The 15,767-nt window shown below is 51.0% G+C and overlaps 6 protein-coding genes across 6 annotated transcripts; 2 read left to right on the forward strand and 4 right to left on the reverse strand.

The window, feature by feature from the left end:
* Positions 1-149: 149 nt before the first annotated feature.
* On the reverse strand, positions 150-2,727 carry PV06_04274 (uncharacterized protein). The gene is made up of 3 exons (XM_016405147.1): positions 2,174-2,727; positions 709-2,124; positions 150-659 (listed from the first exon to the last, which is right to left on the reverse strand). The coding sequence occupies exons 1-3, from the start codon at positions 2,304-2,306 to the stop codon at positions 631-633; spliced, it is 1,578 nt and encodes a 525-aa protein (XP_016263353.1). The 5' UTR covers positions 2,307-2,727; the 3' UTR covers positions 150-630.
* Positions 2,728-2,856: 129 nt separating this feature from the next.
* On the reverse strand, positions 2,857-5,205 carry PV06_04275 (uncharacterized protein). The gene has a single exon (XM_016405148.1). It carries the CDS (start codon positions 5,007-5,009, stop codon positions 2,940-2,942), a length of 2,070 nt encoding a protein of 689 aa, XP_016263354.1. The 5' UTR covers positions 5,010-5,205; the 3' UTR covers positions 2,857-2,939.
* A 434-nt stretch (positions 5,206-5,639) lies between these two features.
* PV06_04276 (uncharacterized protein) lies at positions 5,640-7,385 on the forward strand. Its single transcript, XM_016405149.1, has 3 exons — positions 5,640-6,148; positions 6,200-6,323; positions 6,381-7,385. Exons 1-3 carry the CDS (start codon positions 5,889-5,891, stop codon positions 7,086-7,088), a joined length of 1,092 nt encoding a protein of 363 aa, XP_016263355.1. The 5' UTR covers positions 5,640-5,888; the 3' UTR covers positions 7,089-7,385.
* Positions 7,174-8,903, reverse strand: PV06_04277 (uncharacterized protein). Its single transcript, XM_016405150.1, has one exon. The coding sequence runs from the start codon at positions 8,845-8,847 to the stop codon at positions 7,942-7,944; it is 906 nt and encodes a 301-aa protein (XP_016263356.1). The 5' UTR covers positions 8,848-8,903; the 3' UTR covers positions 7,174-7,941.
* Positions 8,904-9,151: 248 nt separating this feature from the next.
* On the reverse strand, positions 9,152-10,114 carry PV06_04278 (ubiquitin-40S ribosomal protein S27a). Its single transcript, XM_016405151.1, has 3 exons — positions 9,970-10,114; positions 9,750-9,852; positions 9,152-9,695 (listed from the first exon to the last, which is right to left on the reverse strand). The coding sequence occupies exons 2-3, from the start codon at positions 9,841-9,843 to the stop codon at positions 9,325-9,327; spliced, it is 465 nt and encodes a 154-aa protein (XP_016263357.1). The 5' UTR covers positions 9,844-9,852; positions 9,970-10,114; the 3' UTR covers positions 9,152-9,324.
* Positions 10,115-10,216: 102 nt separating this feature from the next.
* On the forward strand, positions 10,217-13,989 carry PV06_04279 (uncharacterized protein). The gene is made up of 3 exons (XM_016405152.1): positions 10,217-10,719; positions 10,775-11,512; positions 11,566-13,989. Exons 2-3 carry the CDS (start codon positions 10,861-10,863, stop codon positions 13,125-13,127), a joined length of 2,214 nt encoding a protein of 737 aa, XP_016263358.1. The 5' UTR covers positions 10,217-10,719; positions 10,775-10,860; the 3' UTR covers positions 13,128-13,989.
* Positions 13,990-15,767: the final 1,778 nt, after the last annotated feature.

The following is a 15,767-nucleotide window of genomic DNA, read 5'->3' on the forward strand; positions in this document are numbered from 1 at the left end:
TAGTCTCCCCAGCTCGCTCGCTTACACTTGTTTAGGCTAGAGGCTCGCTCATAGCTGACACCTCGGGCGGCTTTCGCCTTTCGAACTCGGTGTTTCTCTGACTTACGAATAACTTGGGAACCTAGGTAGATACTTAGGTACCGGTACCTCACAGGCCCATTATGTTTACTCCGTACGTGGACACAATTCGGCTTCACGGTATCAATGCCCTTCTATCAATTCATTTCATTCTCTTCGGTCTTTCTCGGGCAACGGTGATCATGTAGCCGCTACGGATAAGCAAGTTGAATGAGCCATCTTAGTCGTCGATAGATGTTGGATCTTGAGACCCACTGAGTGATCTGGTTGAGTGATGGCGATCATCATCTGGCTAAAAGCTTTGCTACTTGTTTTCAGAGACAATCCTTGCCACAACATGTGCATAAAATATACTGGCTCGGCCTTCAATGTTCATCACGCCCTTCTACCTAGCAAACAACAGCCCATCATTGTGTCGCAAATCGAAGCGCCAACCCTCTTCCATGGAAAATGCATCCAACTAGCCCATGTACGAACGCCGCGCTTGCTGCAATTGGTGGGAAGGACAAAGGAGGATATCCTCACAGTCGTGCTCACTGTCCTGTCCTTCCATCATAAAGTTACGTTGAAACTCCACTCTCCTGTTGTCACGTCAGTTCTAGAAGCTTGATAGTGAATGCAAGTCCTTACCCTTCTGGAGATTGTTAGCAGTGTCGGTCAACAAAATCTCGCGTCGTCTGTTGCAGTACGTGGTTTTGTCCAAGATTTCAACCTTCAGACCGGCCAGCTCATTCACAGGCTTCTCAAACATCTGGCTGAGGTTCTCAACCGCCATTTCCAAGTCTTTCTGGTTGTCCTCGAAAATCACAGTCATATTATTCCGCTCCAGGTAGTATGCAAAGGCATACGTCCATTTGAGGGTTTGGCGGCAAGCCTGCAATGCCTTCGCTGCAGTGTCAAGGAACTGCACCTCAATCCAGGACATGTTTGATTGAGACTGCAAACTTGTCATCTTCTTTTCGGTTTTAAGCCAGAGATCCTTGTCCAGTTTAGCACTCTGCTCGTGATTAGCATACCGGTTGTAGTAGTGCAAGTATCGTTCCAGGGAGTGACGGGAGCGAGCTTGAGCATCGCGTGCATCGGCGCCTGACTGCTCTTCGAAACGGTTACAATTATACCAGCTTGTGCCATGCTCACTCCAAGGTCCCATGCACATCCAGCAGAATTCATGTTTGCACTTGCGACAGGTCATGTGGTTACAACCGCCATTCTTTTCTATTGTGGACTGGCATTTGGGACATTCCTTTGTATTTGCTGAGATCCAGTTTGACGTTTCGGAGTCATCCTCGCACTTCTTCAACCATTTTTTGACCAGGGAGCAGGGAGCAGGTCGATGGTCTGCCAAGGTACAGCCAAAGCAAAAGCTATGATCGTGGGAGCAACGCACGGTAGGAACGATCCGGGAGAGATCTCGTTTCTTGACAGGACAATCAATAGCGTATTCGCACTCGGGCGCAGGACACCATTTCAGGTTTGCCTTATCATCCACATATGTCCTCGTGAGCAGTACCTGGTAACGATCCCAAACGGTCTGATCCACCAGTAGTCTGAGCGATTTCGAGTCCACGATCCGGTGGCAGTCATCAGAGGGGCACTCAATCCTTGCAGCCTCTCCCTCTTCCTTGACCTTCTGGCCCAGATAATGGGAGTAACAGTCAACACAGTATCGGTGGCCGCATCTCATGGCGTATGTCCGCAACTCAGGATCGTCCTCGTAGCAGATCTCGCATGTAAAACCCGGGACTGTCTTGGTATGTGGGGTTTCTGCGAAACTCGCCCCTAAGCCTGCCTCTTCCAGAACTCTTTCCGGGAAATCCATGTATGACTCGATCAGTTTCTCCTTGTTCCATCTCATGTACCGGAGAAGGATGGCCGTCTGTTCGGGTGGCAGTTCAATGATTGATGAAACTTCCTGAAATTGTCTGTCTTGCAGTGCTTGTATATCCTGGGGACTCAAAACCTTGTAGTCCACTTCATAGGGTTTCTGCGGATTTGTGAAGATGTCTTTGTCATATGCAAAGCCGCCGTCGTGATCCTGATCAAAATCTATAACATGTCAGCGAGGGCTTCACAACCCACAAGCGGCGTAACATACCACCTTCTATACTGCCAATGTCACTATCTTGAGTTCCTTCGTCGAAATCGATTTCATCACCACTAGGTGAGTCGGACATGAAATCGTCTTCTGAATCCATATCTTGTAAAGAGGGTGAGCCGTGCTCTGTCATGGGTGTCGTGGGACCTTGTGGAGGGACAGCGGATGCCTTTCGGGACTTGACAGATGCGTGGTTAAAGGCGTCTGAGACACCGTCCTCGGCCTTTCTCTTTCTCGAGGAGGGTGTCGTGGTGGCTTTATGGGAGCAGCTGTGCCTCAACCGAGACGACAGGCTGCTTTACGACAAATGACGATGGGAAGGGAATGAGTCTAGTACTCGTCGAGTGGGTTCAAGACAGGATCGTGGTCAGCAGACAATACTGAATGAATGACTGCACATAGAAAAAGCAAGGGCGATGGGAGATATCAATCAAAATAGTACATCGAGTTACAAATGATAGAGATCCTGGGCGGCGAGGAAATTGAAAGTTGCGATCCAGGCTGCGGTGCTGGTTTATTAAGGCAGACAATGTCGGGCGGGAATGGAAGCGCAGGTGCAGCCAGATGATGTGAAGTGGCGCTTGCGAGGACCGGAAAAGCGGTTTCTTGCCATCGCTGCCATAAGCGGGAGAGTCACGTGTTGTAATGGGTCCTTGTCACAGCCTTGTCTCACGTTTAGAAGGTAGTGGTACATCTGTGGTAGCTTATTGCGCTATCACATCCTTTTTATTTCATTGTAGTGATATTCCTCAGTCAAGGTTCGCAATCAGTCATCTTCATCCTCATCTTCCTCGCTCTCACTTTCACTCTCCGCATTCTCCAGCCAGTCGATAAACTGCGAACTTTGTTGTCTCAAGGCAGCCAATTCGGGCTCATTGCTTGACCTCTCATCCTCCCACCAGTCCGTGAACGCTTCCTCGCCGAAAACCTCCAGATCGTACAAGTCTTTGATGACAAACAACAAGACCTTTCCGCCATCCTTTCTCCGGGTCAAGTCTGTTTGTGCTTCTAACAAGAAGGAAACTTGCTCTTCGGTCGCCTGAGATGCCCCTTTTCGTCGAATGAGAGTATGGTATGCGCTCAGAACTCGTCGACTCGCATCAGCCGCGGACATACCAGCCTCGATTTCGCTGTGGATATGCTTCATCAGAGCAATAGCGACAGCTTTGCGGACCTGAACTTCATCGGCACCCCCACTAAATCGAAGCCCCATTAATTCACTCAACATGTCGTCTGCCTGCTTCCCTTCCTGCATGCGCTGAACTAGGATTGCAACTGTGTCATGCTGGAAGCGGTCTGTAATGTCTTCGTCTGAGATAGACGTGGCGAAACTCTGCCGCCGAGAGTCACTTCTCGAAGAGAGCTCGTCGTGAGATACATCAGAAGCTAACGTTGATAACGAATCGGCGAACTCTGCTTTTCCGTAGACTAGTTTGGAGATTCTTGAGCCATCTAAGTCGTCTTCATCTTCAACGTATGCATGGCCTTCTCCTTCGTCGCCGCCGACCAGGGCATGGTCGTTTGCTGCAGCCGACCCCTGCTGGGTTTTGCAAAGTCGAGAGCCTGGCATGACTGTCGTCCCTGGTGCAATTTTAACGCCAAAGGAAATCAAGGCACCTTCTCCTATTGTACTATTGTCGCCAATGAAAGCTTCGTGGCCGATAATTGCTCTGGAAATTTTGACATTGTTGCCAACTGTAACATCGTCCCAGATATAGCCACCATCGATTTGTGTGTTTTTTCCAATGTGGCATCGTTGGCCTATGATGCTGTTGACTATGTTGCATCCAGCTCCTATGCTGGATTCTGGGCCAACGATTGCACCGGCAGCAATCCTCGTAGGGCGGGCCCTGATCACTTTGCTATCCAGGATGTCACCAGACGGCGAGCGCTCGTAATGGGTGTCTGCGAAGACGTTGTTCTCAACTGCCAACGATGGGACTAGACCTTGTTTCAGGTCCTGCGAGATAGCATTGTATGACCAAAAGTCCGCTGCCCTTGAGGAGTAATAGTCGGTAACGATATATGTGTGGATTGTTTTGCCGTTCAGTTCATAGTCTTTCAACACTCCGTACAGAAAGTCCTTTCGCGGTGCCTGATTGTCAAAATTGTCAGACCAGAGACTTAGAACGTCTGGGGTGCAAATGTCAATTCTGCAATCGATGAGGTCCTGTCTGACATCGATTTCGGGTGTCTTTAGAATTTCTGGATCGACGTGGCCAGTGAATTGGGTACCAGCAAATGCTTCCTCGTAATGAAGACAACGGTCTTTAATAGGATCTAGGATGAATGTTGGCACGATTCCTCCTGCGTGGTCGTGCGTGCCGGGCTGGGTTTCGCGGAGAACCATGGTCATGATAGCATTCTTGTCCTTTTCTCTGCGAATTCGATGTTGCTTCAGAGCCTTTTCGATGGGAAAATTGGAAATCACATCGCCACTGATACAGATGAAATCACCTGACATCAAATGCTTTTGATCCAGATCTCGCATGACATCGCCGACTGAGCTTGCAACACATCTGAGGAATGTGATGTTGTCAAATGGTGATTTAGGCGACTTCCACCGAGAAGCCTCGATGTATGTTTCGACTTGGTCGACATGAGCTCCAGCATAGATATAGACCACCTGGACTCCCGCGCTGGCAAGATACTCTAAACTGTACTCGATAAGTGGAGTATTGGCCAAAGTCAGCAAACAACGCGGCCGTTCGAGGGTAAATGGTGCAAATCTAGTTTCGAAAGTGTCGGCGATGAGGATGGCTTGCAAAGGGTCTTCTTTATTGTCATCCCCTGATCTCCCTTTTCCACCGGCGGATCTCTGTGGCTTGGGTGCCATGTTGAAATGTGTCGAAATGAAGATGAGGGTATTGTGCGCGGAGCAATCGACCGCCGAAGAAGGTCTATGTCGGTGGCTGTCTTATTCGTTATCGTTGAGCCTGAAATGTTGGCCTGTGTTTCACAAGCATGGCGCTTTAGAAAGCAGTGACTTATGTGAATAGATCGATGTCTGTCGTTGTGCAAGCGTTGTTGAGCGATCCTTTAATTCAAGAATATTTATTACAGAAGCAGTGAGTCACCTGTGAATGGCTGGATCAGACACGCCACTCTCCAATAAGAATTTGCGACCGGGAATCTTGCCAAGCCTGGCAAACAGCCACCTGTGGCTTAGCGTGGAGCATGGTCACTGAGCAAGTACCTAACACTACCTACTTTAGGGGTTGCTGTCGTTGAACATGACGCCCAAAACCTGGCATTAATAGGCATGGTCATTCCCCCTGAAGGCCTTTGTTGCCCCTGCAATTCAGCCCTTCTATGCCAGAAATAAGGGCCTGGAGCTTGACGTCCTCTTCTCAGCCAGGAACACGAGCAAGTGCCAGGGTACCATGAAGTCTTATTGGTGTGTCGGTCGTCTGCGTCATAGCTGGTAGCGAGCGAGGGGGCCCATTGCACTGCCCTTCAACTTGTTCTTTGCCCAGATGATGAAGTCCGTGTCCGTGATTCTCGGAATTTAGTCGTCAGTTATTATTCTTGTTGTTATTGTTGGTGCGGTGACTTGACTACTGCCACCACCATCACTCATTCTCAAGACCTGACTCAAATTGATAATCCCCTCGTCCTATCCTCCCTCATCTCCTTGCTCGACCCGGACCTGAGAGATTCGAGCGGACTCAACAACACCTCAGACCCGTTTTCTTTGACTATCCCACAAGTCAGCATGTCGAAGACATCAAAGGAAGGTCCCAATGCGAACCCGCATATGGATCTGGACCCGAAATACGATGATTATGACTTTCCCACAACCGCTCCTGAGCCGCAGTCTGGCCACCCTGGCCATACCACCAAAGAACAGGACGCCCAGGTACACCAGCTGAGGGCTATGCTTGAACAAGAAGGATACACTGAAAGATTGGACACCTTGACCTTGTTGCGGTTCTTGAGAGCACGAAAGTTCAATGTCGAGCTTTCCAAACAAATGTGTGATCGCGTGAAGAGATATTTGATTGAAATATGCTAATTCGGGTCTAGGTTCATCAAGAACGAGCAATGGCGCAAGGAATTCGGCGTGGATGACCTGGTTCGCAATTTTGACTACAAGGAGAAACCTGAAGTTTTCAAGTACTACCCTCAGTACTATCACAAAACCGACAAGGTATATGTGCCCACTCCGTATGAATCGCGAGTCCTGCAAGGCTTACAAATATTACAGGATGGCCGACCTGTCTACATCGAGCAGTACGGGAAAATTGATCTCAATGCCATGTACAAGATCACCTCTGCCGAACGAATGGTCCAGAACCTCGTCGTTGAGTACGAGAAAGTGGCGGATCCTCGACTTCCAGCTTGCTCGCGGAAGTCGGGCAAATTGCTCGAGACATGCTGCACGATCATGGATATGAAAGGAGTCGGCGTGTCAAGGATCCCTTCAGTCTATGGCTATCTACGATCCGTCAGTGCTATCTCTCAAGACTACTACCCTGAACGTCTGGGTAAACTATATATCATCAATGCGCCATGGGGATTCAGCAGTGTCTTCAGCTTCGTGAAGTCCTTCCTCGATCCTATCACAGTCGCAAAGATCCACATTCTTGGTTCGGGATACCAGAGTGAGCTCTTGAAACAAGTCCCTGCTGAGAATCTCCCAGCCCAGTTTGGCGGGACTTGCGAATGCAAGGGCGGGTGCGAATACAGTGACGAAGGTCCATGGCAAGATCCCGAATGGGTGAGAACGCCAAAGTGGGCGAAGGAGGATGCAGCCACCGGAAAAAATTCTGCAAATGTCGTACAGCCAGCCCCTACTGCAGGATCGAAAGATCCGCTCGAGGGTGGTGCTCCAGCTCCTGCTACGGCCCCCACAAAAGCAGAGAACGTCCCTACCGAGGGAGCAAAGATGCCATTGGAAGCGCAACAGCCATAGTCTGGAGAGAAGCGTAGAAGGTGCAAACTCACAAGGCCAAGGACATCGAATACGACGCTATCCAAGCGATTTAGACATGCTTGAAGCATTTCAGAGCAGAAAACGGCCCCAGTACTGGACAAACTCAACGATGAGATTGAAGAGCCAAGTCATTTCGGACTGTTGTTATGTACCATTCTGCTTGGCCGGGTTTTATACGCTCGTCCTTTTTTCCTCCTTCACTACACAAGGTTCGTCTGTATATGTAGAGCTCCCAGGTGAACTCCATAGGCAGTGTATTTATTGTTTGGACGGCAGTCTGTCTACCTTTCTTCGTGACCGTACGTTTCAGTTCCCATGAAAAGCCCGCAATGACTATCAATGAGAGCTTTCTAGAGCGGGCGGAGGGTAGCATTCCTGCTTCGAACACACCTCGGAGAATGTGAATGTCTCGCGTGTACTCCTAACCTGCCACAGCACCATCAATGGCCCTGCGTTATCGAATAACTCTGAAGCATAGTGCTTAGAGCTGCTCCATCATTCCCCATGATGATATGCTGGCATCAAGCTTCATCGCTGCCTTGATAGTACTCAGGCAAGGCACAGCCGCCTTTGCTCGGATCTCCAGCCAATGACCTGTAATGGTAATTCCTGGCGGAACGCAGCTAGGCCGCACCGATGCGGCGATCGTCCTGATGAAGGTGGACTATATTCCAGACTTCGATGTCGAATATGCGATCCGACTCTGGTCTGGCCTGTTTCGGTGGTTTGGAAGTGCCGTGTGGCAATCAGCCGCGAGATCAGCGATGCGATGCCATGGTGAGAATTCGCACAGGCAACCAAATGGATTTGCAGATAGACTCCTTTGTGCCTCCTATTCAAATTCCATAGCCACGGTCCTTGCCCGCTGGACCTTGCCAACGGTCTCCGTCAAACTTGCACCTCCGTGTCCATTCTCGGCGGCCGTAGTTTTTAGGCCAGAAAGGACTGCCAATTCGCCGATGCCGCTCTCATACATGGCCTGTACATCGTCGTGCCATCCGTCGCGCAGAGTCTTGAGTTTCAGTGGTCCGTCCTCCTCGCTGTCCGCCGCATTCTCTTGTGCTCTGGCCATGCCCTCATTATATCGCTCATCGTCGCGCGCCAATTCTACCATCAAAGCATCACTAAAGTCCTTCGCGGCCTGTGACGGTGCCGTCCGTCGGAGCTTGCTCACCTGTGCGGTGAGGGCTTCAAGTTCGCCGTACAAGCCCGCTACTCGTGATTGTAATCTGCTGTCGTAACTCTCGTACACAAAATCCACGCCCTCTCTTTCCTCATGGGGCTCACCTGAGGTGGTGGTGGTGGTGGCGGCGGCGGCGGCGGCACGGGTCGCCTCGTTGGCGAGAATGGAAAACTCGGAAGCGTTCATCCCGTTGACTGTGATGTTCTGGCTGGCACCCTCCCACGTCCGGGTCATGAACGCGTCGACGAGTTGACGGACCCGCGCTCGCAGTGGATCTTCTTGTTGGTCATTCTGATGCTGCGCGGTGTCTCGGGCAGCGGCCAGCGTTGGTTCGGTAGGCTTCACGCCATCGAGTGAGATTATCGTGGCGGGCTGAGCATTGTCAACGCCGTTGTTCTGTAGAGCGGAAAGAGGGAAATGTAGGTCGAGTTTCTGTTGAGCCGACGCGATCAGGTTGCGCTGGAGGTACGTGAAGTCGTCTGGAGTCTGGAGTTCGATTTTGCGATGGTGAACATTCACCTGCGGCTGCGGATGAGCAGCGGCATCTGTGGCCATTGTCAGACCTTGAATGCAGTCTTCAATTGCCTTTGCAAATCCGAAGCTGTCTCGACCTTTACAGTAGTACGTAGTAGTAGTATGTGAGAGTGTTGGACGTAAACAAACTTGTATGCGGAGAAAGTGGCGTACTCCGATTGGTCTGCTGCACACAAAGCTGGGCAGGCTGGCCTCGTACAGAACTACGGGGCAGGTCGATATAGAATCATCTACAGCGCCACGTCATGCGAATTATAGTGGTCATTTAGGTTGGACTGAATCCGTGCAAGTGAAAGACACAGAGAGGGAATTATAAGAAGACGAATGAAAAAAGACGGGACTTATTGGAGAAGATGTGTGATGTGAAGAATTCGATTCAGATTTTGGTTTTTTTGCCTGGCTGACTTGCCCTCATGTCTGATACCTTGTCGATTTCCTGGCTAACTAAGAATACCCGACGCATTCTTCACATGCACTTGTCAAGCCTAATTTGAGTCCTTACTTGGTCTCGTCGAAGACATAGGTCAAGTGGCAACGACCGCAGTATTGTCGGTTGTGCATGGCAGCCATGAAGACACCGGCACCACATTCCTTGGTTGGGCACTCGCGTCGCAGGCGCTCAATCTTGCCATCGCCGTCGACCTTGTAGTACTTCAGGACAGCCAACTTGGTCTTCTTGCGCTTGTGCTTGATCTTCTTGGGGGTGGTGTAGACCTTCTTCTTGCGCTTCTTGGCACCACCACGCAGGCGCAGGACGAGATGGAGGGTCGACTCCTTCTGGATGTTGTAGTCGGAGAGGGTGCGGCCGTCCTCGAGCTGCTTTCCGGCGAAGATCAGACGTTGCTGGTCGGGCGGGATTCCTTCCTTGTCTGTGCCTCTGATTAGTCTCTTCATCAACTACGGTCATACTCAACACAACATACCCTGGATCTTGGACTTGACATTGTCGATGGTATCAGAAGACTCCACCTCGAGGGTGATAGTCTTACCCGTGAGGGTTTTGACGAAGATCTGCATGTTGAAGATCTGAAGATGTGGTCAGCTCGAAGTCTGAAACAGGATAATTGGAGGGTTTTGCTGGTAGTTTGTCGCGGGCAGTGACGGGAGACGGAGGCTGGGATAAAAGAAGGCAGATTGACTTACCTCGACAAGTATTGTCTTCCTCAATCTACTGAATGCAGGGGTTCTTGATAGAAACGAAAAGGAAGTGGTGGCAGGCGGCTGAATTGATTTTGGTCTTCGTGGGTTTGCCAAGCCAAGATTTCGCCATCTTATCTAATCTTAAATCACATGACCATTTAGGTAATCACTGGCAACATTGGCACTGGTGCCTTCCATCACCTTACAACGGGGAAGCTTACGAATTCCTCAACTTGTCAAATGCTCACTCATCAAAACCCATCATGGGTAGATGCCTCTAGAGAAGTGTGAGTACCAGTCAAATGAGCCTATCAGGCCACTTGTGCTAGTTGGGAACGGTAAGTGGTGACGCGAGCGAGCGCTTACTGTCGTTGGGGTTGCTGCGACAACCAAAAATCATGGTGCTGTAAACACTCAGAGGCAACGAGGGTCGTCATCAGCCCCATCGACATGACAACCGCCGGAAGTCACTAGTAGGCTTTGCATCTGGCTGTCAACACCTAAACTCTTCTCCCTTCCCATACACTCCTGATTCTCACATATCAAACCACCTGCTACACCGTCAAAGGACAAAAGAACAAGACAAAGACAAGCGAAGAAGCCTCTCAGGGCCAGTTTTGAACCCAAACATCGATACTGCCCGAGAGGGCCCCTTCTGATATCTGATAAGAGTCGCAAGCAATTGCCTGCGACTGGTGGAGATATAAGAAAAAAAGACCGCTGCCCGGTCCGCAGCCCATTGCGCTGCGTGAGGTGAGCATTGCAGGAGAGAACATACAAGCATGGGAGAGGAAGCTGATGGACGCAGTCTCGAACCATAAGAAGGAACCCTTTTCCGGAAAGACTACCACACCACCTTCGACAAGACGACATTTCGAACTCATCTCGCCTAAGATGATGTCCAATCCACCTTCATCTCTTCACCACCAACAGGCAATGCATCGGAGACAGAACTCGACGCCCGTTGTATCCTATGAAGCCATGAAGGTCAACACCAGTATGCCACCACAACGACAAACACTTCACAGAAGAGGACAATCGTTTGACCAGCAACGAAGTCCCATCCGAAGACAACACGGCAGTACGGTAAGTATGACTAACCTAGGACAATACCATGGACAACAAATTTTGCGGGAAGCGCAGCAGCAGAAAATAGCAAGACCGGGCCAGCAGCACTTGCAACTAAATCTTGATACACCAATCTCACCTGATTGTGGTATCTACTCTGGGGTCTCTGGCTCACTGCCAGAGACTCCTCTTGAAAACATGCCAATGAATGCTTTCATGCACCAGAATCCCCAGTGCATGGACTTTCCGCATTCACCACAGTTCTACTCCGACATGCACATGTCGATGCGCAATGGAATGCCGAGTATGGCCATCATGGACGAGAACAATCCTCAGTATCTCCACGAAGCGCACTCTCACAACTTTCATTCTCAGCGCACCCGCAACTTGTCCTTTGACGCGCGCAGACTCTCTCAACCAGACCTGCGTGTGCAGACACAGTTGCGTCCGCATACTCCTTCACATCAAATCCAGACTGGTAGGTCTCTCGGCGCCCACGTTTGGTATTTTCACACGCTGACAGAAATTTAGCACAATTTCCTCTCACTCCTCCGTTCAGTCAGCACAATTCAGGCGCTCAATATTCACGATCCCTTCAAGCATCACCGTCTCTTCAATCTCCGTATCCAATTCCGATGGCTAGAGGCCGGTCGTTGCAAGGCATCATCGAGAACGAAGAGTTCAAGGCTGACTTTATGAACACTCCGACCGCCGCCAATTTCGAGATCGCCGAGTTGCCAACCGCATCATCTCGAAGACAACTCGCGAGCCCTCAAATGCATCCTCAAGGTGAGCCAACCAAGGCAGTTGGTTCATCGTCTCCTGCGATGCCATCTGACGACAACGCAACTCACGTGCCAAAGCTTGGTGAACGTCCCGGCCCGATTCTTACCACAGGTCAAGTCCCCGCCGGCAGTGCATCACCAGGACGTCCAGCGCTGTCACCTCGCCGAATGTCCATCTCCGATCTCAATCTTGAGCCTGGAATATCGGCATCGATTGAAGAAACAAACATTACACTCGACGACATCGTACAGTTCATTGACGGTCCCGACCCCGTGGACAACAAATGGGTCTGCACCTATCCGGAATGCGACAAACGCTTCGGCCGAAAGGAAAACATCAAATCCCACGTTCAGACCCATCTCGGCGACCGTCAATTCCGCTGCGACCATTGCGGCAAATGCTTCGTACGAGGCCACGACTTGAAACGCCACGCTAAGATCCACACCGGCAACAAGCCATACCCGTGTGCTTGCGGCAACTCTTTCGCCCGTCACGACGCTCTGACCCGTCACCGTCAGCGTGGCATGTGCATCGGCGCGTTCGAAGGTACTGTCAAGAAGGTCGTCAAGCGAGGTCGCCCACGCAAGCACCGCCCCGAGATGGACGAGCGTCTCGACAAGTCCCAGCGTACCCGCCAGAAGAACACCACCCATGGCGACGCGCTGTTGTTGAACGACTACTATCCCTCGTCCTCGCCCAGCTACTCCGGAGCATCGAGCTACGGTTCACCACCGACCGAGGACATGGACAATCTCAGCATTCGAGGCACCACGCCATTCGTTGACAACAACAACGGCATGCAAATGTTCAGTCTCTCCTCCTCCAACGCCGCCAACCTTGTAGGAATGGAACCGATGATCACTTTCCCACCTGATGCCTTCTCCTTCACCCCTCCCGCAAGCCCAGGTTACTCGACCGGCAACAAACCCAGTCCGTTGACATACCGCGAACTCACCCCGGCAGAGCTTCACCACCACGCCACCAGCGAGGCTGCTCAGCAGATGCTTCCCGACTTGCCGAGCATGGACCCTAGTCTATCTGTCATGAACGGTGGTGGTGTCAACGGCTACTCTACCGCCCAGAGCCTACCCAGCCTGTCTCATTCCAGCTCTTCACCCGCCGCCGACGTCGTCGCGTTCGACTTCTCCGACCTCCCCACCGACACCTCGTCAACCATGATGAGTTCATCGTCGCAGATGCCAGGCATGAAGCTCGACAACGACCGCAACGACTTTGACGCCTTTCTCGACTACGGAGGCATGGAGATGAACATGGACCCAAGTGTGCAAGACTTTTTCTCCATCTAGGTGATGGATGAGTTGAACTCAATGTTCAAATACTTGCCCTTCTAAACATAGAGAACAAGAACACGAATTGATCAGCCATAGTTCTTGGTTCACTGTTCATGGGTTAATGGTTCACAGGTCAAGATGAGAAAAAAGGGCAATGCATTCTTTCAGTCAGCAGGGTGTGTGGGTGTTATCATTGGGTGTTTGGGGCGTGTCACTTGGTCGAAATTGCTTTCCCTGGTTGAAATCGAAACGAAAGCAACGCAAATGTGTAACTTGTACAATAGCCATGGAATGACACGAACGAACGAATGGGACTGGGCCAACAAAGACTACTGGAGTTTGGGGGTGTCATTTTGAGCGTGAGCGTATGGGATTCAGCAGGAAAGACAAAGCGAGAGAGCGTATGGACAGCCTATCTGGCTCGAGGAATGGGAGGACACACAGCATTGTGTTGTGTTATCTTGTCAAAGTGTGCTTTTCCCCCAATGCGTTGCTTCTTCTTGAGTTTCTTTTCTCTCTCCTTTCGTTCTTTCATAACCAGGCAGCTCATGTGCTGGACTGTACATTCCTTTTTTTTCATTGTATCTCTCTGGCAGGCATCTCTCACTCATTTCGTGTTTTCCCACCTCTTGTTGTCTGCCTGAGCAAGAACAGCCTCATCGTCAAAGAAGGGACGGGCACTCGGGTATCGGGATTCTTTGCCTTGCACGACAACGATGCGCTTGTTTTTGCTAAGCAACAATGAGGCGGAACCGAGCTTAGAACGGAAGCACCTGACGGAGCAACCCAGGCAGGCAGGCGTGGGAAGGACACATGCCTGCGTCGGGCCTGAGTTTGGTCAATAGTCACTAGCACTACTAATTCCATCTTGCCATAACTTTTCTTCCCTGTAGTAATCGCTTGCTGATGGATAACCGAAGTGATGTTCTCTGCCAGTCTCACTTCATTTAGAACAACAACAACAACAGTGCACTAGTGATTGGGCTTGAGTATCGTTGGTGTAGAGCGCGATAGAATGCCCGAGTTTGAAGCCGGACGGTCCTCGGTCCTCATCGAGAGCAAGAATGATGAGCGAGTACGGACGTAGTGCCTGGACTTTTCTCCCTCGAGATCCGTCAGCGAATTGTCCCCCCGACCAGGGAGGGAGTTGGACACGCGTCGCCTTTGGTCAGCCCAGCCAGGCGCACATGACACCGACGAGTAAAGGCCGGTCATCAGCAAAGAAGAAAAATGCCCCCGTGCTAGCACCCAACTCTTCGTTCTCCGTGGAAGGTAAAAAAAGGGTCAGTAGGGTCAGTAGGGTCAGTATTGCGCGAGTCCGGGAAAACTTGAGGAGAGAGTCAACCCCCCTCCCAGGCCTTTCCGGCAGTGTCTGGCGTTCCCAAAAAGTGAGGCTGCCTTTGAGCGTGCGAGTTCCGCTAGCGCGTCTCAATGTGACTTCTGGCCTGATCTTTCATTAGTACTCCATAACGTAGGTGTGTTTCTGGAAAGTCGATCACACCTTCTCACGAAAAGTATGTTTCCAGGAAAGAGATGGAGCATGTGGAAGGGGGTTGCCGGTCAGCTAGATGAATCCCCAAGACGAACATGCTTTCGTACGCGCCAGCGCAATCAGAGTAGCTCAGATCAAGTTTCCTGTTCCACTTTGAGAGCGTGTAGTAGGAAAGCCCTGGCAAGACGTCAGGTACAGTTGGACATCGTACATGTGGTTCGCAAACCAAAGGATGTGCTATGTTGCTGTGTCGTGCTCGTACTGTCCCGGAAGGGGGAGGGGCGCCATGGAGCACATAGATCCAACTTGCTCGACTGCCGAACCATGACATAAATCACGCTTAGTGGAGGTCACTCGGGGTCCTTCAGAGGCAGGAAGGACATCTCTTCTGGCAAGAGAGCCAATTGGGGCGCAGGTGGTAGCAGCTTCAAAAGAGTGCAGCCAACCAGGAAAGTTGGTGTTCAAATCTAGGGAAGTGAGCGCCCGGCATGAGCACCGTATCAGAAGACTGTAACCACCGGCCGAGCTACTATTTCGTCCGGAGCCACTTGCTGAGCAGGGGTTGATGAGCGCAACTGTCTGCGGTAGAGGAGTAGAGCTCGACGGACTCAAACATTGGAGGCTTGGTGTTTGGGTGCAATTCGAACACTTGGTCTTCGCGACAAGCTACTCGTACTGTATGCGGAGAGGAGTAGAACGGGCGCCACGGCGTCGGGTGATGGATTGTGTCGATGAGCCCGATGACGTAGACGACCAAGGAGGCTTTCTGGTAAAGGGGTGTCTTGGTCATGCCATCCTCGTCTAATGGTGAAGAAATTAGATGTGCCGGCCGAAGGGTCCTTCACAATGGTGAGAGCGCTGATCATTCAACAGTGAGGCGAAGAGAGACTTGGTCGTCTCTTTTAAGCAGTTCCTTTCTGTCAGACGCCCCGCTTGTATCCGAACTTTGATCTCAACCTGAGCAGAAGTTGGAGTGGCTGGACTACTCGTTATTGGCATCATGATGCATCCCTGTCGCGTGTGCAGCCCACACGGGGCACGAGTAACCAGGAATAATGCCAAAGCTTCGGTACGAGGGACGGGTAGATACGGCTAGTCTCGACGACGGCGACGACGATCATGGTTCGTCGTTCTGACCCAGATGAAAGTTCGAGAATTATGAA

Source organism: Exophiala oligosperma (genome assembly GCF_000835515.1).
Source record: "Exophiala oligosperma strain CBS 72588 unplaced genomic scaffold supercont1.4, whole genome shotgun sequence".
Lineage (NCBI taxonomy): Eukaryota > Fungi > Ascomycota > Eurotiomycetes > Chaetothyriales > Herpotrichiellaceae > Exophiala > Exophiala oligosperma.

What these genes read in the sequence shown, in the direction of transcription:
- PV06_04277 (XM_016405150.1), bottom strand. Translation starts at nt 8,847, where the DNA reads ATGGCCACAGATGCCGCTGCTCATCCGCAGCCGCAGGTGAATGTTCAC.
- PV06_04275 (XM_016405148.1), bottom strand. Translation starts at nt 5,009, where the DNA reads ATGGCACCCAAGCCACAGAGATCCGCCGGTGGAAAAGGGAGATCAGGG.
- PV06_04274 (XM_016405147.1), bottom strand. Translation starts at nt 2,306, where the DNA reads ATGACAGAGCACGGCTCACCCTCTTTACAAGATATGGATTCAGAAGAC. An exon ending in CATTGGCAGTATAGAAGGTG is followed by an intron (nt 2,125 to 2,173) that starts GTATGTTACGCC and finishes GACATGTTATAG; the next exon opens with ATTTTGATCAGGATCACGAC. An exon ending in TGCTAACAATCTCCAGAAGG is followed by an intron (nt 660 to 708) that starts GTAAGGACTTGC and finishes ACGTGACAACAG; the next exon opens with GAGAGTGGAGTTTCAACGTA.
- PV06_04279 (XM_016405152.1), top strand. Translation starts at nt 10,861, where the DNA reads ATGATGTCCAATCCACCTTCATCTCTTCACCACCAACAGGCAATGCAT. An exon ending in TTCACATCAAATCCAGACTG is followed by an intron (nt 11,513 to 11,565) that starts GTAGGTCTCTCG and finishes ACAGAAATTTAG; the next exon opens with CACAATTTCCTCTCACTCCT.
- PV06_04278 (XM_016405151.1), bottom strand. Translation starts at nt 9,843, where the DNA reads ATGCAGATCTTCGTCAAAACCCTCACGGGTAAGACTATCACCCTCGAG. An exon ending in TGTCAAGTCCAAGATCCAGG is followed by an intron (nt 9,696 to 9,749) that starts GTATGTTGTGTT and finishes TCAGAGGCACAG; the next exon opens with ACAAGGAAGGAATCCCGCCC.
- PV06_04276 (XM_016405149.1), top strand. Translation starts at nt 5,889, where the DNA reads ATGTCGAAGACATCAAAGGAAGGTCCCAATGCGAACCCGCATATGGAT. An exon ending in GTCGAGCTTTCCAAACAAAT is followed by an intron (nt 6,149 to 6,199) that starts GTGTGATCGCGT and finishes ATTCGGGTCTAG; the next exon opens with GTTCATCAAGAACGAGCAAT. An exon ending in ACTATCACAAAACCGACAAG is followed by an intron (nt 6,324 to 6,380) that starts GTATATGTGCCC and finishes CAAATATTACAG; the next exon opens with GATGGCCGACCTGTCTACAT.